Genomic DNA, 20,363 nt, shown 5'->3' with positions numbered 1-20,363 from the left:
GTCAATATAGGACTCGTTTTACTGTGGATATAGATAATTTTGTACCTGTTTCCTCCAGCATCTTCACAAGGTCCTTTGCTGTTGTTCTGAGATTGATTTGCACTTTTCGCACCAAAGTACGTTCATCTCTAGGAGACTGAACGCGTCTCCTTCCTGAGCGTATGACGGCTGCGGGGTCCCATGGTGTTTATGTTTTAGTGAAATAATCTGTCTGTAAACAATTGTTGAAAAAATTACTTGTGTCATGCACAAAGTAGATGTCCTAACCGACTTGCCAAAACTATAGTTTGTTAACAAGAAATTTGTGGAGTGGTTGAAAATTGAGTTTTAATGACTCCAACCTAAGTGTATGTAAACTTCCGACTTCAACTGTACATATTACCTAAATTACCTTGACTAACTAACTCTACCCACATGTACATATTACTTCAACTACCTCAACTAGCCGGTGCCCCCGCACATTGACTCTGCACCGGTACCCCCCTGTATATATAGCCTCCCTACTGTTATTTTATTTGACTTCTGCTCTTTTTTTCTCAACACTTTTTTGTTCTTTTATTCTACTTTTTTTTATTAAAAATAAATGCACTGTTGGTTAAGGGCTGTAAGTAAGCATTTCACTGTAATGTCTGCACCTGTTGTATTCGGCGCATGTGGCCAATAACATTTGATTTGATTTGATTTGAACCAGTGCCCCCACACATTGACTCTGTACCGGTACCCCCTGTATATAGCCTCACTACTGTTATTTTACTGCTGCTCTTTAATTATTTGTCCGTTTAATTTTTTACTTATCTATTTTTCAAAACACTTATTTTTCTTAGCTGCATTGTTGGTTAAGGGCTTGTAAGTAAGCATTTCACTGTAAGGTCTATGTGACAAATACAATTTGATTTGATTTAATTCCAGTCTCTGACATCGTTCTGATATTTCTTAATAAATAAATAAAACATCTGGATTATGTGTGTTGTTTTTCATTTTTTATTGCTAGCAATAATTTTTGCAGCAAACTATTAAATGATCTATTTCATGTACAGTATGTTTCGTGCTTTGGGTCTCCTGGATCCCAGACCACAGACAAACCCAGCCATTAATTGTTAGCTCTGCATGAAGTTCCCTCCCGACCGCCAGTGACACAATCTAGCTTTCAGTTTCAGCACACACACAGTATTCCCTAGCGTGGGGCTGCAGCTGAGGCTAAATTCCTTAACAGCAGCAAAATTTGAAAACTGGGCAAATGTGTGAGTACTTTCACTAGGCACTGTGTGTGGTTAATCCTAACTTTGAGTTTTCACTCACTAACACATAATCATGTATTGATGTCAATGGGAGATGTAAGGATTCTCCTCTGTATTGAAATGGACAATTACCAACTCCTTCTCTCCTGTGTCTCTTCCTCGAGATGCCAGCGGCATTGTGAGGAGCTGGTATGTGTGGGGAGGAGAGTGTTTGTGGGGGGTGAGAGAGGTGGGGGAGACCGGAGGTGGAGAGGGAGGAGGTGGACAGAGACAGACCCTCTCTCTCTCCGTCTCTCCCTCTGGAGAGAAAGCAGCCACAGGGGGGTCTGACTCAGCCATTCATCTGTATGACCTCTCCACTCACCAGAGACTGATGACCTGCAGGGCCAGGTGGGTAAAACAGTAGTAACCCCTGAAAACTACATTTTCTACAATACATGTTTTTTCCTGATGTGGAACATTATGACAATTTTATCATTATTTTAAATAAAACATTTTAGTAAAACATTTAGCCCCCCTGACCCCGGACCAAATATACCCCTAGCGAAGTGAGTACAAATCCCGTCTCAGCACTTCTCATCTGTCTATTCCTGTGTGCTGTCAAAAAAATACAAAACATGTGAGAAGGTCGGAACTCCGATCTTTCTTTACAAAATAAAATAATTTTGAGTCACTTTAGGTCGTTGTTTCGACCAGTATTTATTTTCCACCATTTTATTTTCAGCTCCACAAGAACAGTTATGGATGGACATAGTTTTCGGGTTTTCGCAGTGACTTTTCACCCAGAAATGGAGAGAGAATTCATTTCTGGGGGATGGGACAACACCATACAGGTAACAATTGCAGTTTACTGTATAAAAAAAGAAATCCAAAAATCTTAAGAAGCTTGTTTTGTGGAGGTTTGTAAACACTAGTCTGGTCTAGTAACTAGAGACCACATTCTTACATTTGTTCTAGGACAAGGGTGTCAAAGTCGATTCCTGGAGGGCTTTGTGTCTGCTGGCCTTTGTTATTTATTTTCAATTCGTATTCAGTGAAGACCTAGGCAACCAGGTGAGAGCGTTGACAATGACATTAATTGATCAATGAAGTACAAGGGAGGAGTGATAACCTGTAGACACATGGCCCTCCAAGAATTTCGTTTGATACCCCTGTTTTAGGAGATCAACTTTGTGGCAAGCAAGCCGATTTTCCAGTCAAAGTGATTCAATTCAATTTATTTAAAACATCTGTCTAATAACATTTGTCTTCTCACAGTTTTGGGACACCAGACAGCAGCACTCTGTCAGGTAAAACTATAATTGTTTTATTTGTCTTCAATCATTATGGTTTGTGCGTCAGCATTATGGTGTATGCGTCCAGATTAGCCATGGACATGTTATATCAGGCATTATCTTTGTCTACCCCACTTTTAGGATGCTTTCGGGTCCTCACGTGTGTGGCGACACGCTTCAAATCGACCCAGCTGTCAATCACATCCTGTCTGGCTCCTGGAGGAAGGACAATGCACTGGAGGTGACAACAACAGCAATAAACAAACAGGGTTGGGTAGTAACGGATTACATGTAACAGGGATGATGTAATCAGATTACAAAAATTAAGTCACAGCCCAGATAACTTTTGAAAAGTTATCAGAGTACAGTAAAAAATAATATAAAACACTTGATTCAACTTGTCAAAGGCTTGATGATTAGTTGGCAAGTAGAATCAGGTGTGCTTGTCTGGGGTCACAACAAAAATATACTAGACTGTTACAGTATTTAAATATTTTTATTTTTATTTTTTTATGTGGGTTGGGAAAGCTTTCCCTGGAACTTGAAAGTGAAGCTGACCTTTTAGCCGTGATGCCATTAAATCAAGAAGATGCAGTAGGAAGTTGAGCCAGCACTTGCCCAAGATTGATGGTTCCCACTAGATGGGCAAGCAGCAAAGTCAAAATGAGCTACAGTATCATTAAAATTTATGAAAACAAAAATGACCTCAATTTAAGGTTAGGGTTAGGCATAAGGTTAGGTTTCAAATCTGATTTTAAGAAGAGAAATACAGTGAGGGAAAAAAGTATTTGATCCCCTGCTGATATTGTACGTTTGCCCACTGACAAAGAAATGATCAGTCTATCATTTTAATGGTAGGTTTATTTGAACAGTGAGAGACAGAATAACAACAAACAAATCCAGAAAAACGCATGTCAAAAATGTTATAAATTGATTTTTCATTTTAATGAGGGAAATAAGTATTTGACCCCTCTGCAAAACACGACTTAGTACTTGGTGGCAAAACCCTTGTTGGCAATCACAGAGGTCAGACGTTTCTTGTAGTTGGCCACCAGGTTTGCACACATCTCAGGAGGGATTTTGTCCCACTCCTCTTTGCAGATCTTCTCCAAGTCATTAAGGTTTCGAGGCTGACGTTTGGCAACTCCAACCTTCAGCTCCCTCCACAGATTTTCTATGGGATTAAGATCTGGAGACTGGCTAGGCCACTCCAGGACCTTAATGTGCTTCTTCTTGAGCCACTCCTTTGTTGCCTTGGCCGTGTGTTTTGGGTCATTGTCATGCTGGAATACCCATCCACGACCCATTTTCAATGCCCTGGCTGAGGGAAGGAGGTTCTCACCCAAGATTTGACGGTACATGGCCCGTCCATCGTCCCTTTGATGCAGTGAAGTTGTCCTGTCCCCTTAGCAGAAAAACACCCCCAAAGCATAATGTTTCCACCTCCATGTTTGACGGTGGGGATGGTGTTCTTGGGGTCATAGGCAGCATTCCTCCTCCTCCAAACACGGCAAGTTGAGTTGATGCCAAAGAGCTAAATTTTGGTCTCATCTGACCACAACACTTTCACCCAGTTCTCCTCTGAATCATTCAGATGTTAATTGGCAAACTTCAGACGGGCATGTATATGTGCTTTCTTGAGCAGGGGGACCTTGCGGGCGCTGCAGGATTTCAGTCATTCATGGCGTAGTGTGTTACCAATTGTTTTCTTGGTGACTATGGTCCCAGCTGCCTTGAGATCATTGACAAGATCCTCCCGTGTAGATTTGGGCTGATTCCTCACCGTTCTCATGATCATTGCAACTCCACGAGGTGAGATCTTGCATGGAGCCCCAGGCCGAGGGAGATTGACAGTTCTTTTGTGTTTCTTCCATTTGCGAATAATCGCACCAACTGTTGTCACCTTCTCACCAAGCTGCTTGGCGATGGTCTTGTAGCCCATTCCAGCCTTGTGTAGGTCTACAATCTTGTCCCTGACATCCTTGGAGAGCTTTTTGGTCTTGGCCATGGTGTAGAGTTTGGAATCTGATTGATTGATTGCTTCTGTGGACAGGTGTCTTTTATACAGGGAACAAGCTGAGATTAGGAGTACTCCCTTTAAGAGTGTGCTCCTAATCTCAGCTCGTTACCTGTATAAAAGACACCTGGGAGCCAGAAATCTTTCTGATTGAGAGGGGGTCAAATACTTATTTCCCTCATTAAAATGCAAATCAATTTATAACATTTTTGACATGCGTTTTTCTGTCTCTCACTGTTCAAATAAACCTACCATTAAAATTATAGACTGATAATTTCTTTGTCAGTGGGCAAACGTACAAAATCAGCAGGGGATCAAATACTTTTTTCCCTCACTGTAGGTGGGGTTTATATCTTTGCCACTTGCCCAGATAGTGACGACCAAGATTGCTGGAAGGTTATTTAGAGATTGAATTTACACTGAGTATACCAAACATTAGGAACAACCCCCTTTTGCCCTCAGAACAGCCTCAATTCATTGGGGCATGGACTCTACAAGGCGTCGAAAGCGTTCTACAGGGATGCTGGCCCCTGTTGACTCCAATGCTTCCCACAGTTTTGTCAAGTTGGCTGGATGTCCTTTGGGTTGTGGACCATTCTTGATACACACGGGAAACTGTTGAGTATGAAAAACCCAGCAGCGTTGCAGTTCTTGACACACACCGGTGCGCCTGGCACCTACTACCATACACCAACTGTTCAAAGGCACTTACATTTTTTGTCTTTCCCATTCACCCTCTGAATGGCACACATAAACAATCCATGTCTCAATTGTCTCAAGGCTTAGAAATCCTTCTTTGACCTGTCTCCTCCCCTTCATCTACACTGATTGAAGTGGATTTAACAAGTGACATCAATAAGGGATCATACTGTAGCTTTCACCTGGATTCACCTGGTCAGTCTATGTCATGGAAAGAGCAGGTGTTCTAAATGTTTTGTATACTCAGTGTATCTGTTTGCAGCATAAACTGAGGAGGCAGTTGCAGGCTAACCAAGGAAGTCATCCAAAAGTAATCAGATTTTATTCAGTACATGCTGAGAGGTTTAGGGTAACCTTTCTCAGGGTTAAAGGTTAGAGATCTGTCTAGTTACAGGAAGTCACATAATCCTCCAATCATTGTCTATGACTTTGACAACATATTATTATTGTCATCTTAATACAACAACATTTTCCCTCAATTCAGGTACTGTAACTTTACACAATCTTTAACAACTGTTTTCCTATTTTAATCAATGTGATTATTATCTACATATTGATACCAGGGCATGACCCTAAAACTATAGCTTATTACACAATGTATTGGGAAGTTTGGGTGCCAAAGTGGGTGCAGACAAGACAGCTGCAGTGCATGCAAATGCATAGCATGCATATTTATCTTTCTCTCACACTCTTTCTCCCTCTCTCTCTCTTTTTGAGATCTGGGATTATGTCTCAGGTCAGAAAGTGACTGAAGTGCCTCATGACTACCAAGGAGAGAGCAAAGTGAGTCCATCAATATAGCCACAAATAATTATCTAAACCTCAAATACTATTCCACTCTTACAAAAAAAGGTTATATCTAGAACTTAATAAGGTTCTTCGGCTGTCCCCATGGGAGAGCCCTTTGAAGAACCCTTTTGGGTTCCAGGTACAACCCTTTTCGATTCCATGTAGAACCCTTTCCACAGAGGAAACAAAAAGGGTTCTACCTGGAAAACACAAGAGTTCTTCAAAGGGTTATCCCATTGAGACACCCAAAGAACCCTTCTGGAATAATTTTTTCTAAAAGTGCTCGTGTCAAATTGTTGTTCGCACAGATCTACACATGCCATTGGCTTGGCCAGGATCACATCGTGGCAGCTGGGAGCCAATCAAATATGCTGAGAGTCATCAACCGGTGGACTATGACGGTTAGTATATTGGTATTTTAGGTACAGTATAAAGTAGCAAAGTTTATAAATATGTAAGAATTATTGTGAAGTAAGATGTCTTGCAGCTTTATTGTTCAAGCCTATTATTGTACGGTGAGTCATTTATACAGTAAACAAAACTCTGAGAGAAGCGATAAAATATTTATTTATGCACTTTATAAACAGAAAATGGCACTCAATAGTATACTTGCCATTTTACAATGGCCATCTCTTAGCTAGCAACTGTTTACCTTCCTCCTACAGCACGTTGTTTACCCTCTGAAAAAATACTGACTGTCCATCGATCAAGGTTTAAAGGGAAAATCCACTCAAAAACTATATTTTGGTATTTATTTTTATTAGTCCACTGTTGATACAGTCCCAAAATGTTTTACATGTCAGCAGTCAAGTTTTCAAGATATTGGAATGATGCGTTTTGCATTATGATGACGTGGCTGGTGACAGTGCTCAATGTAATCACATCAAGGTCCTTCACCATTGTTCTCATCTGGTAATCAGTGGCACTTCTTTGTCCTAATAATGCATGGAAATACATGTTGTTCAAATCAACACTGAAGAAATTTATATAATTATGAATTCACAGAAATCTAATGTTCTTAAACCACCTCTTTCTATTTCTGTCTTTATTTTTCTCTCTTTTACTCTTCCTCTCCTTCTCCTTCTCCCTCCCCCTCTCCCTCCCTCTTGCTCTTTCTCCCCCTTGCTCTCCCTCCTCTCCCTCTCCCTTCCCTCTCAGACTGAGTCCAGGTTGCTGGGCCTGTCCTCGGCCGTGTTTGGCTCGTCCGTTTGTCCAGTGGGGAAGTGGAAGGGCCTGATAGCAGCCACGTCTGGGACCAGAGTGTATCTGCTGGAGCGAGATGGTCAGAAGCATTCCAAAAAGTAGGGCCTCTAAGGAGAAGCAATGTAACATTCAACGGCACTATTCGGTTGTCGGTCGCTGTGTGTTTAACTAATGCGGAACCTTAAATTAATAATTCTAAAACTACGTTTCTTTGGTGCACACTGATTACTTAACTCAATAAATGTTTGACTCTGCCAAAGTGCCTGAGGCCTGTTGCTCCAGCCATTGGCTCACAAGACTTGACGACTTTAGGACTTAAGTCCAAAGTTAACTAACTTTAGGGAGCGTTTGCAAACTAGCAGGCTTCAACGTTTCATAAGAGGGTAAACAGTGCACGCTCTCTTTTTCACCAAACTTGTGTTGGCAAGCATCCAAGGGATCTGTAAAACTTGTGTGAGAGCAGGAGATTAGACAAAGAACAATGGAATTTCAAAGCAGCCATAATATAAAAAGTGAATACTTATCTAATTAAACTAATCTAAGTCAATCAAATGTCCTTGTGCTGTCTTTTGTTTGTTTCTTAATTAGTCTATAGCAACATGCTTTTACTTGGAAAGTAAATAGGAAAAGGGATATTTGGCTAACTTCTCTGTTTGGATCAGATAGTTCTAGACACTCCCTTGTCCCTCCCTCGAACTCCAGATTCAGTGGTAAGATAAAAAAAAAAAGTGGAATTCAGTCTGGCCTCGGGAGTTACATAAGGGCACTTTTGTATAGGAAGTCCGTATGGCTTACGGTGGATAGAGCTCAGAGCAGGCAGACAGCACTCAGCCAGAGAGAGGAGTTTAGAAACAGAGTAGGAGGAGGGAGAGAACATTTTGGACCTACCCAGATAGGGATAGTAAGAAGGGAGTAAGATCATATTATCAAATCTTACAGAGAGAGAGAGAGAGAGAGAATAAGAACAAAGAGAGATAGAGCAGACAAAGACTAGTCCGAGAGCAGACACCGGAATCAAGAGCAGCTAAGGTGGAGACAAATCCCAAATTCTCTTCTGTGCTTTTCTCATCTTCAGAAGACAAGAGATACAGAGAAAGGTATTTAGGATAAACAAAAGAAAAGTGAGCGATCTTGCAGAGAGCGAGAGAGAGAAAGCATTTAGAAAGCTAGAGTGATACAGAGGGAAGAGCAAGCAAGTCAACTTATTGTGCATACTGACGAAGAGGACCAACCACTCCAGGAAGATAAGCAGAAGACCGGACACTTTTACGTTCTTGGGCTCCCTGTGGTCTCCTTGTGGGCTTGCGGTTCTGCTTCCTCGTGGAGGAATTTGAAGTCATGGCTGGGAAAGAAGGGCTGTCGTTCAGCGAGGCCATCATGGCAGCGGGCGACGCCATCCACCGCTTCCCCCTGATCAAGATCCAAGGGGTCCCTCTCATGTGCCACATTGCCCATAACTGGGACTCTATCTGGGCCTTCCGCCCCGATCCCTCCGACCTCCTTATTGCCACCTACCCCAAAGCAGGTAACTGGAAAGAGGTTATTCATTCATTGATTTTGTAATTCACAGATGATTAAAGGTAGCCTGGTTAAACCAGACCGAATACTGCGCTCACCGAATGTCGGTCGCAGGGTTCAGTCCGGTTCAACCAGGCAAAATTAAAGGGACAAGTTTGAAATCAAAGTTTGTCCGATATTTTGAGACCTTAAAAGTAGTCGAATGCCAGATGAGTCCACATACCACGGCATCGGTTGCCTAGAGCTAGCTTAACAGGAGGCTGGTGAGGGGAGGACGTAATAATGGCTGGAATGGAGTGAATGGAATGGTGTCAAACGCAAAGAAATCATGTATTTGATACCATTCTAATAATTCCATTCCAGCCATTACTATGAGCCCGTCCTCCCAAATGAAGGTGCCTCCAGCCACCTGTGCTAGCTATATGCCTCAAACCAAAATGAATTAACCAGATAAGCACAGCGAATCCTGAAAACAATATGGTGCTTATCCTTTCCATTGATTTTGGATTGTGGTTCATAGCTATATCTTCTTAACCTGGGACGTCGTGGAGTTACAGTATCTCAACAGAAGACAACCCACATGAAAAAAGACTAATGTCCACAGAAACACTACAGTCCGCAGAAACCCATAAGTGAGAAACATACATGAAACTGACAAAATAAAGGAAACACCAACATAAAGTGTCTTATTAGGTCGTTGGGCCACCACGAACCAGAACAGCTTCAATGCACCTTGGCATGGATTCTATACTGAACAAAAATATAAACGCAACATGTAAAGTGTTGGTCCCATTTTGTGTACAAATTTGTTTACATCCCTGTTAGTGAGCATTTCTCCTTTGCCAAGATAATCCATTTACCTGACAGGTGTGGCATATCAAGAAGCTGATTTAAACAGCATGATCATTACACAGGTGCACCTTGTGCTGGGGACAATAAAAGGCCACTCTAAAATGTGAAGTTTTGTCACACAACACAATGCCACAGATGTCTTTTGAGGGAGCGTGCAATTGGCATGCTGACTGAAGGAATGTCCAACAGAGTTGTTGCCAGATAATTAAATGTTCAAGGATAACATTGACCATTTTTATACATGACCCTAAGCGTGATGGGATGTTGATTGCTTAATTAACTCATGAACACCACCTCTGTGGAAGCACCTGCTTTCAATATACTTTGCATCCCTAATTTACTTAAGTGTTTCCATTATTTTTGGCAGTTACCTGTACATGCCAAGTATAGACCATATACTGTGTTCCCTATAGGTTATAGAAAAGAGCAGAAGCTCTGAACTATTCATTCAGACCCCAGTCCTACCTACAGGTTATGGAAAATGGGCTCTTTTAGTATTTGTCCAGTCAATTTCCTGAAGGTGAAATCCCCCACTTCTATGTCAAAGATAATAAAACAAAAACACTATAGTAAATCCTATAGTATACTACAGTCCGCAAAAACCCTACATACATACTACAGTATACAACAGTCCGCAAAAACACTACAGTTATTACAATAATTTATACCAAAGTCCACAAAAGCACTACAGTAATTCATATAGTATATACTACAGTTTTTTTTACTACAGTATTTCAACTATAGTAAACTGTAAATACTACAGTATGTCCGCAAAAACACTACAGTGAATACTATAGTATTTACACCATATAGTATTTTTTCATGTGGGTACTTTCGACATCTGAAAAACTTTAATTTTGGAGTGGGAGAACACATTTATTCTACTGTCCACTGGTTTGGAATGTCCACTGCATACCCCTGGAGTAATGTCAACTCCAAAGAAATAGATTACTAGAATGGACATTCTCATTCAAGTCAATCTTCCGTGATAGGTGGACTGTTGGCGGTACCCATGAGTGTTCGAGTCAAATTGCCGTGGTCTGAGGGGCTTCTAGTAATTATATTTCAATGGGCCCCTCTACCTTTGCTGTCTCCCAGGAACCACGTGGACCCAGGAGATCGTGGACCTGCTGCTTAACAATGGAGACGCTGAGGTCGCAAGGAGAGCACCCACCTCCGTCCGAATCCCCTTCCTGGAGATCCACTCCCCCCCGCCCATCCCCTCTGGTGTGTGTGTGTGTGTGTGTGTGTGTGTGTGTGTTTGTGTGTGTGTGTGTGTGTGTGTGTGTGTGTGTGTGTGTGTGTGTGTGTGTGTGTGTGTGTGTGTGTGTGTGTGTGTGTGTGTGTGTGTGTGTGTGCATGCGGGTGTGTATTTTCCCATCCTACAAGCTGTTCAGAGCTCAAGGTGTATCATTGTAGCAGACCTGGATCAAATACCTATTTTCAAATACTTCTTACAATATGTTTTTTGCTTGTGTCTGCCTGGAGTGCCAGATGGGCAGGGTTTGCAATCTTGGGAAGTTTCTATTGGTTTATTAAGCCAGTCACGCTCAAATAGGCACAGATAAAGTATTTGAATCGATTTTTCAAGTATTTGAAATCCAGGTCTGCTTCTGTTCTATTTATTCTTCCTACTTAGCTCAAATGCATCTCGTAACTCTGGTCCGCAGTGCAGTGCCATGTTATGTGTACCTCAGGGCTCACAAACCCAATTCCTGGAGGAATGTTTTGGCGCTGGTCTTCATAACAACCCGTTTCCTCTGCCTTAATCAGGGTCAATTAGTTATTAACCCACAAATCTCCCCCAGTGTGTGTGTGTGTGTGTCTGTGTGTCTGTGTGTGTGTGTAAAAAGCAAGTACAGAGAACAAGGCCAAAATCACTTGTGCTGTAATTGCTACTTCTTAAGGAATGTAAACCTCTGCATCTTTATTGAGTGTGCAACAGTGTTTTATGATGCACGACGGCTTACGCAACAAATTTGAAATTTACTTTATTGTTCATTTTCGAGAGGAAATATGCCTTTTTCTTTTTATCCACACACACACACACACACACACACACACACACACACACACACACACACACACACACACACATACATACATATATACACACACATACACACACTGCACATGGCCCCTCAATTTTTGTTTTAGGCCTTTTATGGATGGATGATTTGTAGTATACTGTATCTGTCTCATTATGGCATCTGTGACAACACGGGCAGCAACATTAAGGCTATCTCCATTTTGAAGTAATCATTGTTCTTCTTTTGTGAAAAAAAAAAAGCATAAAGCTTATAATGGTGATTTAACACCACCTGCAGTGCTGGTGTCCTGAACCAAATATTGTGTCATTCAAGTATTTTGGCCACTAAATGGCAATGATACAGATTAAACCCATTTACAAACCAGGCAACCCAATTGGAAGAAGAAGCCAATGCTCTGGGGGGGGGGGGGGGGGTGCAAATAGTCCGGGTAGCCATGATTAGCTGTTCAGGAGTCTTATGGCTTGGCGGTAGAAGCTGTTAAGAAGCCTTTTGGACCTAGACTTGGCGCTCCGGTACTGTTAGCCGTGCGGTAGCAGAGAGAACAGTCTATGACTAGGGTGGCTAGAGTCTTTTGACAATTTTTAGGGCCTTCCTCTGGCACCGCCTGGTATAGAGGTCCTGGATGGCAGGAAGCTTGGCTCCAGTGATGTACTGGGCCGTACGCACTACCCTTTGTAGTGCTTTGCGGTCGGAGGCCGATCAGTTGCCATACCAGGCGGTGATGCAACCAGTCAGGATGCTCTCGATGGTGCAGCTGTATAACTTTTTTAGGATCTGAGGACCCATGCCCAATCTTTTCAGTCTACTGAAGGGGAATAGGCTTTGTCGTGCCCTCTTCACGACTGTCTTGGTGTGTTTAGACCATGATAGTTTGTTGGTGATGTGGACACCAAGGAACTTGAAGCTCTCAACCTGTTCCACAACAGCCCCGTCGATGACAATGGGGGCGTGGTCAGTCCTCTTTTTTCCCCCTGTAGTCCACAATCTCCTTTGTCTTCATCACATTGAGGGAGAGGTTGTTATCCTGTCACCACACAGCCAGGTCTCTTACCTCCTCCCTATAGGCTGTCTCATCGTTGTCTGTGATCAGGCCTACCACTGTTGTGTCGTCGGCAAACTTAATGATGGTGTTGGAGTCGTGCCTGGCCATGCAGTCATGGGTGAACAGGGAGTATAGGAGGTGACTGAGCACGCACCCCTGAGGGGCCCCCGTGTTGAGGATCAGCGTGGCAGATGTGTTGTTACCTACCCTTACCACCTGGGGGCAGCCTGTCAGGAAGTCCAGGATCCAGTTGCAGAGGGAGCTGTTTAGTCCCAGGGTCCTTAGCTTAGTGATGAGCTTTGAGGGCACTATGGTGTTGAACGCTGAGCTGTAGTCAATGATTAGCATTCTCACGTAGGTGATCCTCTTCTCCAGGTGGGAAAGGGCAGTGTGGAGTGCAATAGAGATTGCATCATCTGTGGATCTGTTGGGGCGGTATGCAAATTGGAGTGGGTCTAGGGTTTCTGGGGTAATGTTGATTAGCCCTTCAAAGCACTTCATTGGCTACAGACGTGAGTGCTACGGTCGGTAGTCATTTAGGCAGGTTATCTTAGTGTTCTTGGGCACAGGGACTATGGTGGTCTGCTTGAAACATGTTGGTATTACAGACTCAGTCAGGGACATGTTGAAAATGTCAGTGAAGACACTTGCCAGTTGGTCAGCGCATGCTCGGCGTACACGTCCTGGTAATCCGTCTGGCCCTGCGACCTTGTGAATGTTGACCTGCTTAAAAGTCTTACTCACATCGGCTACGAAGAGCGTGATCACATAGTCATCCGAAACCGCTGATGCTCTCATGCATGCTTCAGTGTTGCTTGCCTCGAAGCGAGCATAGAAGTGATTTAGCTCGTCTGGTAATCTTGTGTCACTGGGCAGCTCGCGGCTGTGCTTCCCTTTGTAGTCTGTTATAGTTTTCAATGACTACCACATCCGACGAGCGTCAGAGCCGGTGTAGTACGATTCAATCTTAATCCTGTATTGACTCTTTGCCAGTTTGATGGTTCGTCGGAGGGCATAGCAGGATTTCTTACAAGCGTCCAGGTTAGAGTCCCGCTCCTTCAAAGCGGCAGCTCTATCCTTTAGCTCAGTGGGGATGTTGCCTGTAATCCATGGCTTCTGGTTGGGGTATGTACGTACGGTCACTGTGGGGACGACATCATCGATGCACTTATTGATGAAGCCAGTGACTGATGTGGTGTACTCCTCAATGCCATCGGAAGAATCCCAGAACATATTCCAGTCTGTGCTAGCAAAACAGTCCTGTAGTTTAGCATATTTGAAAATAATCTACATTTTTCTTGATTTCAATGTCTTTGGGTAAATCTTCTAATTTTAAATAAACTAATAAGGCAGGTTAATTACTTTTTGATTAGTAACACCAATGACACATTTTAGGTAAAATAAGGATTTTTTTTTAAATGGAGGCCCCAGATGCTCAAATATAAGCCTTATATATATATTTTTTTTTTTATAAGGACATATGATTGAGAATTTAGCTCACAATGTAATTTCCCTTTACACTTTTAGACACACCAAATTATCAACATAATCCTCAAATTTGTGACATATTAAGAGGGTGTGATTTGCACACAAAATATACACTCTTTAAAAAAATAAAGGGAACACTTAAACAACATCCTAGATCTGAAGGAATGAAATAATCTTATTAAATACTTTTTTCTTTACATAGTTGAATGTGCTGACAACAAAATCACACAAAAATTATCAATGGAAATCAAATTTATCAGCCCATGGAGGTCTGGATTTGGAGTCACCCTCAAAATTAAAGTGGAGAACCACACTACAGGCTGATCCAACTTTGATGTAATGTCCTTAAAACAAGTCAAAATGAGGCTCAGTAGTGTGTGTGGCCTCCACGTGCCTGTATGACCTCCCTACAATGCCTGGGCATGCTCCTGATGAGGTGGCGGATGGTCTCCTGAGGGATCTCCTCCCAGACCTGGATTAAAGCATCCGCCAACTCCTGGTCAGTCTGTGGTGCAACGTGGCGTTGGTGGTTAGAGCGAGACATGATGTCCCAGATGTGCTCATTTGGATTCAGGTCTGGGGAACGGGCGGGACAGTCCATAGCATCAATGCCTTCCTCTTGCAGGAACTGCTGACACACTCCAGCTACATGAGGTCTAGCATTGTCTTGCATTAGGAGGAACCCAGGGCCAACCGCACCAGCATATGGTCTCACAAGGGGTCTGAGGATCTCATCTCGGTACCTAATGGCAGTCAGGCTACCTCTGGCGAGCACATGGAGGGCTGTGCGGCCCCCCAAAGAAATGCCACCCCACACCATGACTTACTCACCGCCAAACCGGTCATGCTGGAGGATGTTGCAGGCAGCAGAACATTCTCCACGGCGTCTCCAGACTCTGTCACGTCTGTCACATGTGCTCAGTGTGAACCTGCTTTCATCTGTGAAGAGCACAGGGCGCCAGTGGAGAATTTGCCAATCTTGGTGTTCTCTGGCAAATGTTAAACGTCCTGCATGGTGTTGGGCTGTAAGCACAACCCCCACCTGTGGACGTCGGGCCCTCATACCACCCTCATGGAGTCTGTTTCTGACCGTTTGAGCAGACACATGCACATTTGTGGCCTGCTGGAGGTAATTTTGCAGGGCTCTGGCAGTGCAGTCCTCCTGCTCCTCCTTGCACAAAGGCGGAGGTAGCGGTCCTGCTGCTGGGTTGTTGCCCTCCTACGGCCTCCTCCACGTCTCCTGATGTACTTGCCTGTCTCCTGGTAGTGCCTCCATGCTCTGGACACTACGCTGACAAACACAGCAAACCTTCTTGCCACAGCTCGCATTGATGTGCCATCCTGGATGAGCTGCACTACCTGAGCCACTTGTGTGGGTTGTAGACTCCGTCTCATGCTACCACTAGAGTGAAAGCACTGCCAGCATTCAAAAGTGACCAAAACATCAGCCAGGAAGCATAGGCACTGAGAAGTGGTCTGTGGTCACCACCTGCAGAACCACTTCTTTATTGGGGGTGTCTTGCTAATTGCCTATAATTTCCACCTGTTGTCTATACCATTTGCACAACAGCATGTGAAATGTATTGTCAAGCAGTGTTGCTTCCTAAGTGGACAGTTTGATTTCACAGAAGTGTGATTGACCATGAGTTACATTGTGTTGTTTAAGTGTTCCCTTTATTCTTTTGAGCAGTGTATATATACAGTGGGGAAAAAAAGTATTTAGTCAGCCACCAATTGTGCAAGTTCTCCCACTTAAAAAGATGAGAGAGGCCTGTCATTTTCATCATAGGTACACGTCAACTATGACAGACAAATTGAGAAAAAAAAATCCAGAAAATCACATTGTAGGATTTTTTATGAATTTATTTGCAAATTATGGTGGAAAATAAGTATTTGGTCACCTACAAACAAGCAAGATTTCTGTCTCTCACAGACCTGTAACTTCTTCTTTAAGAGGCTCCTCTGTCCTCCACTCGTTACCTGTATTAATGGCACCTGTTTGAACTTGTTATCAGTATAAAAGACACCTGTCCACAACCTCAAACAGTTACACTCCAAACTCCACTATGGCCAAGACCAAAGAGCTGTCAAAGGACACCAGAAACAAAATTGTAGACCTGCACCAGGCTGGGAAGACTGAATCTGCAATAGGTAAGCAGCTTGGTTTGAAGAAATCAACTGTGGGAGCAATTATTAGGAAATGGAAGACATACAAGACCACTGATAATCTCCCTCGATCTGGGGCTCCACGCAAGATCTCACCCCGTGGGGTCAAAATGATCACAAGAACGGTGAGCAAAAATCCCAGAACCACACGGGGGGACCTAGTGAATGACCTGCAGAGAGCTGGGACCAAAGTTACAAAGCCTACCATCAGTAACACACTACGCCGCCAGGGACTCAAATCCTGCAGTGCCAGAGGTGTGCCCCTGCTTAAGCCAGTACATGTCCAGGCCCGTCTGAAGTTTGCTAGAGTGCATTTGGATGATCCAGAAGAGGATTGGGAGAATGTCATATGGTCAGATGAAACCAAAATATAACTTTTTGGTAAAAACTCAACTCGTCGTGTTTGGAGGACAAAGAATGCTGAGTTGCATCCAAAGAACACCATACCTACTGTGAAGCATGGGGGTGGAAACATCATACTTTGGGGCTGTTTTTCTGCAAAGGGACCAGGACAACTGATCCGTGTAAGGAAAGAATGAATGGGGCCATGTATCGTGAGATTTTGAGTGAAAACCTCCTTCCATCAGCAAGGGCATTGAAGATGAAACGTGGCTGGGTCTTTCAGCATGACAATGATCCCAAACACACCGCCCGGGCAACGAAGGAGTGGCTTCGTAAGAAGCATTTCAAGGTCCTGGAGTGGCCTAGCCAGTCTCCAGATCTCAACCCCATAGAAAATCTTTGGAGGGAGTTGAAAGTCCGTGTTGCCCAGCGACAGCCCTAAAACATCACTGCTCTAGAGGAGATCTGCATGGAGGAATGGGCCAAAATACCAGCAACAGTGTGTGAAAACCTTCTGAAGACTTACAGAAAACGTTTGACCTGTGTCATTGCCAACAAAGGGTATATAACAAAGTATTGAGAAACTTTTATTATTGACCAAATACTTATTTTCCACCATAATTTGCAAATAAATTCATTAAAAGTCCTACAATGTGATTTTCTGGAATTTTTTTCCTCCTTTTGTCTGTCATACTTGACGTGTACCTATGATGAAAATTACAGGCCTCTCTCATCTTTTTAAGTGGGAGAACTTGCACAATTGGTGACTGACTAAATACTTTTTTTCCCCACTGTATATATACAGTACCAGTCAAAGGTTTGGACACACCTACTCATTCAAGGGTATTTCTTTATTTTTTACTATTTTCTACATTGTAGAATAATAGTGAAGACATCAACACTATGAAATAACACATATGGAATCATGTAGTAACCAAAGAAGTGTTAAACAAATCAAAATATATTTTAGATTCTTCAAAGTAGCCACCCTTTGCCTTGATGACAGCTTTGCACACTCTTGGCATTCCCTCAACCAGCTTCACCTGGAAGGCTTTTCCAACAGTCTTGAAGGAGTTCCCACATATGCTGAGCACTTGTTGGCTGCTTTTCCTTCACTCTGCGGTCCAACTCATGGAGGTCGGGTGATTGTGGAGGCCAGGTCATCTGATATAGCACTCTATCACTCTCTTTCTTGGTCAAATAGCCCGAACACAGCCTGGAGGTGTGTTGGGTCATTGTCCTGTTGAACAACAAATGATAGTCCCACTAAGCGCAAACCAGATGTGATGGCGTATCACTGCAGAATGCTGTGATAGCCATGCTGGTTAAGTGTGCCTTGAATTCTAAATAATTCACAGACAGTGTCACCAGCTAAGCCCCCCCACACAATCACACCTCCTCCTCCATGCTTCACGGTGGGAATCACACATGCGGAGATCATCTGTTCACCCACTCTGCGTCTCACAAAGACATGGTGGTTGGAACCAAGAATCTCAAATATGGACTCATCAGACCAAAGGACAGATTTCCACCGGTCTAATGTCAATTGCTCGTGTTTCTGGGCCCAAGCAAGTCTCTTCTTCTTATTGCTGTCCTTTAGTAGTGGTGTCTTTGCAGCAATGAAGGCCTGATTCAAGCAGTCTCCTCTGAACAGTTGATGTTGAGATGTGTCTGTTACTTGAACTCTGTGAAGCATTTATATGGGCTGCAATTTCTGAGGCTGGTAATTCTAATGAACTTATCCTCTGCAGCAGAGGTAACTTTGGGTCTTTCTTTCCTGTGGCGGTCCTCATGAGAGCCAGTTTCATCATAGCGCTTGATGGTTTTTGCAACTGCACTTGAAGAAACTTTAAAGTTCTTTAAGTTTTCCGTATTGACTGACCTTCATGTCTTAAAGTAATGATGGACTGTCGTTTCGCTTTGGTTATTTGAGCTGTTCTTGCCATAATATGGACTTGGTCTTTTACAAAATAGGGCTATCTTCTGTATAGCACCCCTACCTTGTCACAACACAACTGATTGGCTCAAACCCATTAAGAAGCAAAGAAATTCCACAAATTAATTTTTAACAAGGCACACCTGTTAATTGAAATGAATTCCAGCACGCACGACTGTAAGTCGCTTTGGATAAAAGCGTCTGCTAAATGGCATATTATATATTATTTATATATATTATATACCTCATGAAGCTGGTTGAGAGAATGCCAAGAGTGTGCAAAGCTGTCATCAAGGCAAAGGGTGGCTACTTTGAAGAATCTGAAATATAAAATATATTTTGATTTCTTTAAAACTTTTTTGGTTACTACGTGATTCCATATGTGTTATTTCATCGTTTTGATGTCTTCACTATTATTCTACAATGTAGAAAATAGTAAAAATAAAGAAATGAGTAGGTGTGTCCAAACTTTTGACTGGTACTGTATATATATATATATATATATATATATATATATATATATATATATATATATATATATATATATATATTCAGACCCTTAGCTATAGAATCGAAATTGAGCTCAGGTGCATCCTGTTTCCATTAATCATCCTTGAGATGTTTCTACAACTTGATTGGAGTCCACCTGTGGTAAATGCAATTAATTGAATGTGATTTTGAATAGCACACACCTGTCTATATAAGGTCCCAGAGTTGACAGTGCATGTCAGAGTAAAAACCAAGCCATGAGGTCGAAGGAATTGTCCGTAGAGCTCCGAGACAGGATTGTGTCGAGGCCCAGATCTGGGGAAGGGTACCAAAACATTTCTGCAGCATTGAAGGTCCCCAAGAACACAGTGGCCTCCACCATTCTTAAATGGAAGAAGTCTGGAACCACCACAACTCTTCCTAGAGCTGGCCGCCCGGTCAAACAGAGCAATCGGGTGAGAAGGGCCTTGGTCAGGGAGGTGACCAAGAACCCGATGATCACTCTGACAGAGCTCTAGAGTTCCTCTGTGGAGATGTGAGGACCTTCCAGAAGGACAACCGTCTCTGCAGCACTCCACCAATCAGGCCTTTATGGTAGAGTGGCCACACGGAAGCCGCTCCTCAGTAAAAGGCACATGACAGCCCGCTTGGAGTTTACCAAAAGGCACCTAATGACTCTCAGATCATGAGAAACAAGATTCTCTGGACTGATGAAACCAAGATTGAACTCTTTGGCCTGAATGCCAAGCATCACGTCTGGAGGAAACTTGGCACCATCCCTACGGTGAAGCATGGTGGTGGCAGCATCATGCTGTCGGGATGTTTTTCAGCGGCAGGGACTGGGAGTCTAGTCAGGATCGAGGTAAAGATTAACCGAGCAAAGTACAAAGAGATCCTTGATGAGAACCTGCTCCAGAACGCTCAGGACCTCAGACTGGGGCAAAGGTTCACCTTCCAACAGGACAACAACCCTAAGTACACAGCCAAGGCAATGCAGGAGTGGCTTCGGGACAAGTCTCTGAATGTCCTTGAGTGGCCCAGCCAGAGCCCGGACTTGAACCTCATCGAACATCTCTGGAAAGACCTGAAAATAGCTGTGCAGCGACGCTCCCCATCCAACCTGACAGAGCTTGAGAGGATATTCAGAGAAGAATGGGAGAAACTCCCCAAATACAGGTGTTCCAAGCTTGTAGCGTCATACCCAAGAAGACTTGACGCTGTAATCGCTGCCATAGATGCTTCAACAAAGTATTGAGTAA

At 43.2% G+C, this 20,363-nt stretch overlaps 2 protein-coding genes across 2 annotated transcripts in view; both read left to right on the top strand.

The window, feature by feature from the left end:
• The window catches only part of LOC311137183 (uncharacterized protein), a 58,699-nt gene extending 50,930 nt beyond the window's left edge, over positions 1-7,769 (top strand). The window contains exons 5-11 of the mRNA XM_084171539.1: positions 1,403-1,628; positions 1,963-2,071; positions 2,496-2,527; positions 2,654-2,753; positions 5,946-6,011; positions 6,326-6,418; positions 7,176-7,769. Coding sequence (XP_084027665.1) covers positions 1,403-1,628; positions 1,963-2,071; positions 2,496-2,527; positions 2,654-2,753; positions 5,946-6,011; positions 6,326-6,418; positions 7,176-7,322 — 773 coding nt within the window. The 3' untranslated portion in view covers positions 7,323-7,769. The remainder of the gene's footprint in view (positions 1-1,402; positions 1,629-1,962; positions 2,072-2,495; positions 2,528-2,653; positions 2,754-5,945; positions 6,012-6,325; positions 6,419-7,175) is intronic.
• A 202-nt stretch (positions 7,770-7,971) lies between these two features.
• The window catches only part of sult1st6 (sulfotransferase family 1, cytosolic sulfotransferase 6), a 53,273-nt gene continuing 40,881 nt past the window's right edge, over positions 7,972-20,363 (top strand). Inside the window, exons 1-2 of the mRNA XM_084169142.1 lie at positions 7,972-8,745; positions 10,689-10,817. Coding sequence (XP_084025268.1) covers positions 8,559-8,745; positions 10,689-10,817 — 316 coding nt within the window. The 5' untranslated portion in view covers positions 7,972-8,558. The remainder of the gene's footprint in view (positions 8,746-10,688; positions 10,818-20,363) is intronic.

The sequence above is a fragment of the Coregonus lavaretus genome (genome assembly GCF_964263955.1).
Source record: "Coregonus lavaretus genome assembly, chromosome: 1".
Classification (NCBI taxonomy): domain Eukaryota; kingdom Metazoa; phylum Chordata; class Actinopteri; order Salmoniformes; family Salmonidae; genus Coregonus; species Coregonus lavaretus.
This window is presented reverse-complemented; position numbering and strand designations above follow the sequence as displayed.